The 12,558-nt window shown below is 33.9% G+C and overlaps 1 protein-coding gene across 2 annotated transcripts in view; it reads left to right on the top strand.

The window, feature by feature from the left end:
- Mep1a (meprin A subunit alpha) overlaps positions 1–12,558 on the top strand; it is a 45,127-nt gene that overhangs the window by 12,106 nt on the left and 20,463 nt on the right. For both annotated transcript variants that reach the window (XM_015487829.2, XM_015487830.2), the window contains exon 6: positions 9,775–9,892. In XM_015487829.2, the coding sequence (XP_015343315.1) occupies positions 9,775–9,892 (118 nt within the window). The remainder of the gene's footprint in view (positions 1–9,774; positions 9,893–12,558) is intronic.

The following is a 12,558-nucleotide window of genomic DNA, read 5'->3' on the forward strand; positions in this document are numbered from 1 at the left end:
TAAACAAGGAGAAATATGAATTACAGTGGATGGGGTAGAGAGAGAAGATGGGAGGGGAGGGAGGGGGGATGGTAGAGGATAGGAAAGGTAGCAGAATACAACAGTTACTAATAGGGCATTATGTAAAAATGTGGATGTGTAACCGATGTGATTCTGCAATCTGTATTTGGGGTAAAATTGGGAGTTCATAACCAACTTGAATCTAATGTATGAAATATGATATGTCAAGAGCTTTATAATGTTTTTCAACAACCAATAAAAAGAAAAAATTAAAAAAAAAATACTCACAAACAAAAGGAGCAATTAGATCAGTGCTGAATTTAGATATGTATTGTTGGAGATACGTACTGTAACTAATCATTGCTTTAACAATGCAACAAAACACTTCATATTTTTTTTATAAATTAGTCTAAATAAAAGCTTACGTTCACATTCTAAAAAATAAATAAATAAATAAATAAAAAATAAAACTTAACCTCTCAAAAAAAAAAAAAATAAGAATGCATTTAAGTGTTCTATCTGTTCCACATTCTCACTAAAATTGGTAGTGCTAATTTTTTAGATTATAGCTATTTAATTATTGTGAAATGGAGTCTTGTGATTTGAATTTGCACTTCCTTAATGACAACTGATATTTTACACATTCTCATATGGTATTGACTATTTGTGTATTTAATTTTATGAGGTGTCTAACTTTTATGATTTTGTTTTTTATTGTCTATATTATTTGTAGAATAATTTTATATATTATGAAGTCCTTTATCATACGTACAGTGAATATTTTCTCCTACTTTGTGGTGTATCTTTTTAAGCAGTGTGTTTTACAGGGCAAAAGTTTTAATTCTGATAAAGTCTGGTTTATCAAGTTTTAAACTTATACTTTGTATTTTTATATTCTAAACATTGTTGCTTAACTTGAAGTCATAATCATATTCTCCAATATTTTATAGTTTCAACTTATGTCTATAATTAAAATTATCATGTTTTCTAATCCCTAAACATTAGTTAGGTCTATTTAATTTCTCTCATCAATGTTTTATAAATTTCAGTGTAGAGATATTATGTGTCTTTGGTTAAATTTATTTTTAGACATTTCATTTTTTTGATGCTACTAAAATAGTAAAATAGTATTTCAAATTTTTTATTCAAATTTTTCTTATATAAAAATACAATGGATTTTTAATAATGACTTTGTATCTTTCTAACTTTCTAGATTTATTCATTAGTTCTTTTTATAAAAATTTGTATTTGTTCTTTTTAGATATACATGACTGTAGAATATATTTGGACATTCTATACATACATGGAGTATAACTTCCCATTCTTGTGGTTGTACATGATGTGGAGTTACACTGGTCAGTGTATTCATATATGAACATAGTAATGTATTAATTAGTTCTAATGTTTGCTGATTTTTATTAGTTCTAATTTTTGCTCCTTAGATTTCTTGGAATTTTCCATGAAAACATTTTATACAAATACATACACTATCATCATCATCGTCGTCATCATTTTCTATTGTTGTTTTTTTTCTGTTGTTGTTATTATTATTATTATTATTATTATTATCATTATGATGATGCTGGGGATTGATCCCAGGGCCTCATGCATGCTAGGCAAGCACTCTACCACGGAGCTACATTTTGATTTAGAATTATCTTTTTTCCAAGTCTTCTATTCATCTGACCTCTACCCCCTTTTTCCTGACTTTGTTTAATCACAGTTTTAACATTTCATCTTAATTCTCCTGTTGGCTTATTAGCTCAAACTCTTTGTATTAGCGCTCTCTCTCCCTCTCTCTCTCTCTCTCTCTATATATATATATATATATATATATATATATATATAATGTACAGCTCTAGGGGTTACAGCATTCGTTCTCTATATGTGATAGTCTCCTTAGATGGAATGTTATGCCATTTTGCATGAAATACAAGCATTTTACAATAGTATAATACCATTTATACCCATACCTTTTGTGTTATATATTTTTGTCTATATACTTTATTAGTCTGACCATTTTTGCTTCACATTGTTGTTTTTTAGAATATTTAATAGAAATTATAGTCTTCACATTTACCTTCATAGAGCAACTTCTGGTGCTCTTAATTCCCCTATACATCTCAGTTCCTATCTATGTCATTTCTCTTCAGTCTGAAGAACTTTCTTTAGCATTTCTTGAAGAGCAGATGTATTGGTGACAAATTCTCTTCTAATTTTCATCCGAAAATAGGCTTTATTTTGCAGGATATTTTTATTGGAAATAGAATTTGGATTCGTAGTCTCCATTTTTTAATTTCAGCATTTTAAGTTTGCAATCCATTTTGTCTTTCTTTTTTCCTACATTTTATTGTAAGAAATTTAAATATGAAAAAAACATAAAAGCATTTTACAATGGATATTTACAAACTCACCACCTAGATTACAGAATTAACATTTTGTGTTTTGCTTTATCTCTTCTGTCCCTCCTATCCATCCCTCGATATCCAAGCCATTCTAATTTTGATGGATTTAAAAGTAAATTTCAAAGGCCTGGGTATAACTCAGTGATAGAGTGTGTGCTTAGAATACTTAAAACCCTGGGTTCAATCTCAAGCATCTGAATACATACATACATACATACATACATTGTAGTTTAGTGGTAGAGAGCTTGTGCAATACACCAGTCCCTAAGTTTGAGCCCCAGTACCACAAAAATAACTAAATTAAATTAATAAGATTAAAAATACATAAATAATTTTCATGCACTAGTATATGTTCTGTCAAATATCTCAGCCTACATATTGTTAACTCAAGCTCAATATTTGTTAATGGTTCTATTTAATGTAAAATGTACATAGGGTAAAAAAATATATAAATTTAAGTATATAGTTTAATGAGTTCTTAAAGGATTATACACCTCTGAAACCTAAATTTCTTTCAAGAGATGGAACATTGTTCTCTCATGTCCTTCCCACTTACCTCACCTTACTGAACAAAAACTGTTCTATATTTGTCCTTTTGACTCCTAGATTTTCATATTCTAGACTTTTATATAAATGGATTCATATGTTTTGGTATCACATTACTTTGACTAACAATTTTTTTTTTACTCAATAGAATGTTCTTGAGATTCCTCAGTGTTGCATGCATCAGCAACTTGTTCCTTTTTATTACTGAGTGCCATTTATTGTATGATTTAGTTTATCACAGTTCTTGTAACTATTTAGGGTTGATTTCCATGTTTTGGCTACTATGAATAAAGCTATTAAACTCCAACTCCACAAACAAAATAAAACAAAAAACAAAACAAAAGACAAGAAAAATCTACTAGAAACATTTGTTCACGTGCTTTTAAAAAATATGTTTGTATCTTCAGAATAAATACCTAAGAGCAGAATTAGTGGACTTAACCATAGCTGTAAGATTAGTGTTAGCCTCTTTCTATGAGCTTGTACCATTGTACATATCCACAAACAATGTATGAGAGTTCTAATCACTCCACAACCTCACTAACATTTGCATTGACCTTCTTTTTAATTTTGGCCATTATAGTAGGCCAAAATTATAGTGGGACATGTAACACTGTTTTATGAATTGTTTATAATAGCAAGTGGTGCTATTTTATTAATTTGTATTTCCATGATGGCTCATGATGTCTCCTTCTTTCAGTTACTTATTGGTCATTTCTCTATCTTCCCTTGTGAAATATTTGTTCAAATGGTTTAGCTATTAAAAAATTAGTTTCCTTTCAATTTATTGTTGTGTTGTAGAAATATTTATGTATTTTAGATATGTCTTTTGTCCAATATATTTATATATTTGGCAAGCATTTTGCCCGTTACATTGTCTTTGGTCTCAAATGTTTTTGTTGAGAAATCAGCCATCTCCATATTATGGTTCCCCTGTATGTAATGTGTTCATTTTTTCTCTAGATGCTCTTTATTTTTGTTTTTGTAACAGTTTCACTATATGCTTTTGTTGATTTTCTTTGTATTTATCCTACTTGGGTTCACCAAGCTTCTTAGATCTGTAAGGTAATTTCAAAATTACCAAATATTAGTAATTTTGGGCCATTATTTTGCTCAAATAATATTCATTTTTAAGAATATTTTCTCTCTGATTCTTACCACTTGTAGTCTTTTGTTAAACTCATCAAGTAAATTTTCTATTCTGGATATAATGCTGATAGAATTTTCATTTGTTCTTTCTTCTCATTTACTTTTTTGCTGAGATTCTTTGTATATTGCTTTTTTTTTCTTTAATTCCTTGAACAAATATATAATAATGATTTTCTTTGGATTTGTTTCTCTATTGACTGCTATTACTATATTTATGGATTATATTTTCCTGTTTCTTCGCAGTTCCAGTAATTTTTAGTTCTATATTAGAAAGTTGTAGATGTTACATTGTAGAGATGCTACATTCTATGTTAATTTTTGTTAGAGCAGTTAAATTACTGTATGATCATCTGGGATTTGTAGAGGATTTGTTTTGGTCTTATCCTTTGTTGAAAGCAAATCCCTAAGAGCTGGAACACTGTCTTTACTCTTAAGCTATGGCCTCGCCCAGGTTTTAGTGGATTGCCCAAGGGTTTTCACAGCCTGTCTATTTTGGCTTTGCTCAAACTCCAAATTCTTTTTGTACTGTGGTGGGCATCCCTGAATTAGGTGTTCAACCTGATCAACTTTCCACTAAGCTGTGCTCAGCCCTCTCCCATTTATGCTGAGTTCATGAGTCAGACAGGATTAGAGGGTCACTTATATACAGATTTGGGGGACCACTTTCCCTCCTCATCAACCATGACTTTCCTTTTCCATACTACCTTCCTTGATTTTCAGCCACTCAGGCTGGAACTCAGTCTCAAACTCTTCCCTGTGATATGTCGAGAAAATACAACAGCAGATATGCTTGAGTTCTCTTTTCCTTGCACTGAAAGAATTGGGAAGCATCCTCAAACAAAAAGCTGTATAAGTGTGAATCTTACCCAGTGAAATTTCCTTTCATGGTTAGAAGTTTTCTCAGTTTTCTTGTTTGGTCCTTTTTCAGTGTATGCAAAGTTTTTTTTAATTTTTCAAAGTTTCTAACTGTTATCTGTGGGAGGTGTAGTCAGATTCCACCTCCTCTATCATTACAACCTACGAAACTCAAAGGATTCTTACATGAAATATAATTAACCTTCCTTTGCTCGTGTTTCACTGTGTATAGTCATTAGTGCCTGAAGCTAATTCTTATATTATTTGATCCAGACTTAGGAGAACTAGTGGTTTCAAAACTAATGTGTTGTTCAAGATAAAACCATGTAAAACTTACAATGTCCACACATTCTGCTGGGAATGAGGGACACAGAAAAAGATACGCTCCTTTTTTTCAAGGACCTAACAGCATACTAAGTGGAACAGATCATCTCTGTAAAAACAGCTCATGAAAATCTGGTGTGGCTCCCACATTGAGAGGAGGAGCACCCAGGGTTGGAAAGACGGAGGCTTCAACTGGCTTTGCTTTCTTTTTTTGTCCCCCTGCTCAATGTTGTTGGGATAATTTTCACAAAAATATCAGAGTTGACAAGTTTGCTTATTTAGGTGTTCAGAGGGAAGAAAAGGTATGATTTTGATATTAACTGCTCACAGAACCCCCAGTATTTGGCTTCAGGAAAACAAAAGCAGTACTCCAGATAGCTTGCCTTCAGTATTAGCAAACAAATTTTTGTTTTTACACTTTATTCGGGTATCCTGGATATATCTCTTCATATTATAGATAACTAAGTAAAAATAGGTAAATGTGTATGCAATTTACCTATTAGGTAGGTTTAATGAATGCTCTTGTTATTGTTATTTGTGTTGTTTCCACAAGTTATTTATTGACTATCCAATGACTATTTTGTTTTAATTTTATAAATTATTATTTTAATGGTACTAATAATGGGGTACAATACAACAATTTGATACATGTATACAACATGTAATGATCAAATCAGAATATTTAACATTTCCATTTAGTTAAAGATTTTAACAAGATTTTTGACTAACATAATAATTGTACATGTTATGAGGTACAAAATGATATTTCAATATATGTAGATAATGGATAGTGATCAAATCGGGGTACTTAATATTTCTATCTCCATAGCATTACTTGTATTTGAAGTCTTCAAGCTACTCTCTTCTTGTTCTTTATAAAATATGTAAAAGGTTATTGTGAATTATGATCACCCACTGTGCTGTGGAACCCTAGAACTTTTTGCTTCCATCTGTGTTTTGATACTCTTTATTCAGCCTCTCTCTATTTTCCCTCCAACTCTCCCTTCCCAGCCTCTAATAATTACTGATCTACATTCAAATTGACTCTTTTTTAGTACCCACATGAGAAAGAGAAAATGCAGTGTTTGTCTTTTGATGTCTGACTTATTTCACTAAGCACAAATTTGCTGCACATGTTTGGATATTTCTTCTTATGGCTGAATCACATTTCATTATGGATACACACCACGTTTTCTGTATCTGTTCATCTATTGGTGGGCATCTAGGTTCATTCCATGTCTTTGCTAATGTGAACAGAGCAGCAAGGGAATTGAGGTATTTCTTTGATTGCTGATATCATTTCCTTTAGAAATACACCTAGAAATGAGATGGATGGATCATTTGATAGATTTGCTTCTAGTTTTTTGAGCAACCTCTGTGCAGTTCTTCATAGTAGCTCTGCTAATTTACCTTCCCAACAATGTGTAAGAATCCATTTTCTCCAGAATTTGCTATTTTTTCTCTTTCCTGTAATAGTCATTTTAACTGGGGTGAGATGATATCTCATTGTGGTTTTGATTTGCATTTTGGCTGAGATGTTGAACATTTTTTTCATAAACATGTCAATTATTTGGATGTTTTCTTTTTTAATTAATTAATTAATTTTAACTAGGTATACATGGCAGTAGAATTCGTTTTGATTCATTGTTCACAATTGCAGCACAACTTCACATTTCTATGGTTGTACACCATGTACTGTCACACCATATGTGCGATCATACATATACCTAGGGTAAAGATGTCCATCTCATTCCACCATCTTTTGTGCCCCCATATCCCTCCCCTTGCCTTCCTCCCCTTTGCCCAAAGTTCCTGCATTTTTCCCATGCCCCCTCCACCAATTTCTTTTTTGTGGTGCTGGAGATTAAACCCAGGGCCTTGTGCATGTGAGGCAAGCACTCTACCAACTGAGCTATATCCCCAGCCCAAGTATTTGTTTATAACATTTGCCTATTTAAAAATTGGATTATTTGTGTTTTTTTGTTGTTGGATTTTTTGAGTTCTTTATATATTCTGGCTATTAATGCTTTATCAGATGACTTTTTTCCCATTCTGGAGCTTGTCTCTTCCCTCTATTCATTGCTTTCTTTGTTGCACAGAAGCTTCTTAATTTATTTATGCTTTTGTTGCTCTTGCTTTTAAGGTCTTATTTTTTTTAAAGAGAGAGAGAGACAGAGAGAGAATTTTTTTAATATTTATTTTTTAGTTTTCGGCAGACACAACATCTTTGTTTGTATGTGGTGCTGAGGATCAAACCTGGGTCACACACATGCCAGGCAAGCGTGCTACCGCTTGAGCCACATCCCCAGCCCAAGGTCTTATTTTTTTAAATATATATATTTTTAATCATATCCTATACTGATATGTTGAAGTGTTTCCTTTATGTTTTCTTCTAGTAGTTTCATAATTTCAAGTCTTTTATTTAGGTCTTTGATCCATCTTTTTGTTGATTTTTGTACCAGGTAAGAGATAAAAATTACATTTCACTTTTTCACATATGAATATTCCATTTTCCCAGTGTTGTTTATTGAAGAAACTGTATTTTCTCCAATGAGTGTTTTTGGTTCAATGGTACAAAATACAATGCCCATGAATAACCCTATGACTTACAGCCAACTGATTCCTGGCAAAGGCAATTATAATTATTTCTTTAATGATTTTGATATGATCTCTTCAGAGCGATGCTGTGGAATCTCCAGCATGATAGCTTACTAAATGAAACAAGGGTCAAAAATCCATGACATAATTACCTGGTAAACTGCCAAGAATGATAAATTCTTTAAGTGAATGCATAAAATGAAATGTGCAAGAAATATAATTCAATTTTATATGACTTGGTTTAATTTTTAACTGTGAGCTCAACCTTCACTGAGTTGATGGGAAGAAGAAACTGCACACAATGTAAAACCCAATCTCAGTTCCCTGGAGTATCTTTCCTCTTCACCCATCCTTGTCCGGCAATGCCCAGGTGTGAGCCTCTGGGGTGAAAGGGAAGCATTTGATCTTTGGTCAGCATCTACCATTCTTGCTCCTCTGGTGCATTAGGCTTCTGCTGCTTGAGTTCCAATAGAAATATCTACTATGTGACTCTCCTGAGGCAATGTACTAAAAAAATCTCTACTCCAGTGGGGGAAAGGAAAAGAGAAAATGGGCAAGTTATTTTATTAAGCCACATATACGTATGTGTCCCTATTCTGTAATCATATTTACATTGTACATTTTAAAGTATGTACATAAGGTTTATGTCCACAACTAATTTTGCAGTTTTAGTTTCTAAGTAAATTGTTTACTACTAAAAATATATATAATGTGCTGGGTGCAATGGCACATGCCTGTAATCCTAGTGGCTCAGGAGGCTAAGGCAGGAGGATTGCAAGTCAGAGACGAGCCTCAGCAAATTAGTGAGACCCTGTTTTAAAGTAAAAAATAAAAAGGCTCGGGTGTGGCTCAGTAGTTAAGTGCCCTTGGGTTCAGTCCTTAGCACCAAAATGTCATGGGGCAGACTGCTCAGAAAATGTACCAAGTCCATTTTGTCCAAATTGGAGATCTTTTTTTCTTTTTAAATATTTATTTATTTATTTTTAGTTGTAGTTGGATACAATACCTTCATTTATTTATTTTTATGTGGTGTCGAGGATCCAACCCAGGACCCCACACGCACTAGGCGAGTGCTCTTCCGCTGGGCCACAACCCCAGCCCCAAATTGGAGAGTCTTTATTTAGCTGGCTGGCCAGTGACTTCTCCCCACAGTACCCATAACTGTCTCTGCAAGGAACAGCCTGGAGCCTAAGCATTTCAGGGTTTTTAAAGGCAAAAACCACATCAGGGGTGATGTAACTACAAGCAAGCAGGGGTACAGAAGCTGAACTGAGCAGTTAGCAAAACAATGCAATGGATACATTGGCATTTCCCATGGGACTTTCCAGGTTAGCATAGCAGCAAGCAAGCAGAAAGGAAGTGGGTCAAAATGACCCTAGTTGAGTACAAGTTAGAGAATGGTTACTAACGGCTAGACAACCAATTTCTGACAGGGTACATTGCCCAAAAAAATGGGAACCAAAAAGAGAACAATTTTACACTGTATCAGAATTGCCATTTTGTGTTGCCAAGCATGCTATGCCAAGCAACTATTGATAGGTACAGAGGGAGAGTGTTCCCATGGGAGAAGCATTTTTTATATGACATGGATTCTTGGGGTAAAATGGAGTCTGTTTGGTCATTACCCATATAGCTTGGCCCATAACAAAAACAAACAAATAAATAAATAATATATGAAAAATAAATTTTATATGTATGTGCATATATATATATAATTTATATATATATATATATATATATATATATATATATATATATATATATATATATATATATATATATGAAATAACCCTCTGTGAATTTCATGTAGTGGCATGGTTTTCTATAAGCTATAAATTATGTCTATTATCCAAGGTCTAAATAATGCTCATTCATTTTTTTAAACTGTTTTTTGCAGATCTAAATGCCAAAGGAGCCATTCTCTATGCCTTTGAAATGTTCCGCCTCAAGTCCTGTGTGGATTTCAAGCCCTATGAAGGAGAAAGCTCATACATCATATTTCAAAAATTTAGTGGGTTAGTATGAGATATTACAGAGTGTGAAATATCATGCATTCTCTGGTTTATAAAAAATGACACAACTATTTTTTAAGGGCTAACAGAAGAAATTCCAAGGAAACTAAAAGCCACATCAAATCTTTCACTGTGAATTTTTAAATTTTATGACATTCTAATGTGCTAAACAGAGAATGAATTGTTTGGATTATGTCTGGGCCCCAGATAATTTTTTCTTTTCCTAGGTTTATGTCATTTTTAAAAATTATAGGGCTTTTTTTTAAAGTCAAGTTTATTGAGTTATAAATTATACCTTTCTAATGGTACTTTTCTAAATTGTAATACTCTCTTAACTGCATCTCTGAAAAGTTCTAGATGTAAATTTGCTCTTTGTAGGATGTACTTCTAAGAACAAATTACTGTTATATCAAGAAAGGAGGTCTCCATCCTCAGTTGTGTGTATGTTGACCACCAACCCGGTCTTGATGCAGTTGGAAAGCAAAGCCATCACCAGGAAGACACTGCCAGTTTGTGTCTTCAAGCCACCTGAAACCATTTCCTTGCTGTGGTGCCTATCACTGCCTGCAGATTTTGTCCTCACAGATTATCTGGTTCTGGCCTTGGGGTTTTTTTAAGGAAAGTTGGCACATCATTTAGCTCTTAAGAAAAAAATATGCAAAACATTAGCAGTAAACTAAATAACAAAATGCTGATGATCACTTAGCTACAAGTTAAATACCTAGCTTACCCAAGAAGTTATTTTCTTAGCTCATTCTTTTATTTTAAAATAAAAGGTTAGCATAGCAGCAATCAAGCACCTACTATGCACCAAGAAGTGTTCTAATCTGTAGGTAAAAGAAGTGTGAGGTGCAGTCTTAGAATTCAGAAGTTGGCAGGGGAGGGTCGTAAGGACATAAGAGTTTCAGGGCAATTGGGGAGTGCCCTACCTGGTGGCAGGATGGAATTGGGACCTCCAACAGTATGGGGTGAAGTACTGGGATGGCTGAGGAGGGTGTCAGGGACATGAAGGGAGAAGGAGATAGAGGCAGAAGACAGAGAAGGACTAATAGTGGTGGGAAGAGAAAGAAGAGGAAGAGGAAGAAGGGGAAGGACGAGGAGAAATAAGAAGAGAGCAAAGAGAATCTGCCTTACTTGAAGGACTCATTAAACTTTGTATGAAAAAAGAGCCATGAGTGAGGGAGCAAGGGAAGTTTATTTTTTGAGGTTTTTACAGGTCATATAAATGGAAATAGCAATAGTATTTGGACAGTCCCTTCTCATGTGAAGGGAAAACATTTATATATACAAGTATATCTCAGGACTTTCCAGAACCACACAGTTTAGAGGTTCTCTGCTTTTGACTACTTCATCTTGTCTTGGTAACTTCTGCACTTCAAGAAACTACTGAAGTCTTTAGTTATTTATTGCAAACTTCAGGGGGAAAATTAGCTTTCTCAACACTTTTATTTCCATTCTTTACTACTCTTGCATCACTTTTTTTTTTCATAGAGAGTAACTTATTAAAGAAAATTAAAGTAGTATGATTATTTCCCAAAAGTTCTTTTCTCAGTTAAATTCTCTTGGCTTATTTCTAACCATTGACTTGGTCCCCAGATGTGACTAAGGGGGTGGTCACCTTTGAGAGACATTCTTTATAAAAGCTCAATCTAGTGGACTCTCATTGCCTAGGGCCCTTGATACATTTAAGTTGGGAAGGGGAAGAGGAGAGTCTGGGGAAGGAGAGGAGGAGAGTCTGGGGAAGGGAGTAGTCCACAATGTTCCCAAACTCTTCAGGGCATTGGTCCCCTGAGGCTGGAAGCCAACTGGGCTCTTTCAGAACACAAGCTCAAATGGTCATGGTATGGCAGAATTTATGGAATTTTTTTTCAAGTTACACCTTTCTGTTGTTTGGGATGGGGTATTAGTATGAAATTTTGTTGGGGAGGATATGGAAAAGAGTGGGGGAAGAAATGATTAATGTTCCTCCTGGTTTGGTGATACTTTGCAGAGTAAAGCCTGGTTTGGTAATAAAATGCTATCATCTAAGAGTCAAGATTATCATGGTTATATTTGTACAACTTGGTAATTTTACTATAAATCATGGAATTGCACACTTAGGGAAGTTTATGGTATATAAATCATATCTTATATAATTAGAAAATAAATAAATGAGATACATTTTGAATAGAACGCATATCCATTCACGCTTGAGTGTATTTGTCACTATTTTGGGGAGAACAAAGGCAGACAATAGTTCTGTCACCAGAGTACTTAAAATCCACAGGTAACATTCAAAACTGTTAGCAATTTTCTCATTCTGCTCAGCATTGACCATTGTTTCACAGTTTAAAGCCAACAAAGAGATAATGTGTGGGAAGCTTTGGGTTTGCTGATAGACAGGGGAAATTAGATTTATGAAAAAATATTTTAAAAAATTGGGAAAAAGAGGACTAGAGGCTCTGCCACAAGGAATTTAGGGAAACTTCCAGAAGTTTCTGAGCCCAGCAATTTCTGAGGGAAGTTCTAGGCCCTCCCTGTCTGGGGCCACCAGGAGTAAGTTAGGCAGCCTTCTGGTACTGCCATATGCCATAGTCCTGCACAAGGGATGGCTTAATTGACTTGCTTTTTAAATGAGGTTCTATTCATAATCATGAAATTTACACCTGCTCATTATAGGGAATTTGGAA

This window comes from Marmota marmota, unplaced genomic scaffold, assembly GCF_001458135.2.
Source record: "Marmota marmota marmota unplaced genomic scaffold, marMar, whole genome shotgun sequence".
In the NCBI taxonomy this organism is placed as follows: domain Eukaryota; kingdom Metazoa; phylum Chordata; class Mammalia; order Rodentia; family Sciuridae; genus Marmota; species Marmota marmota.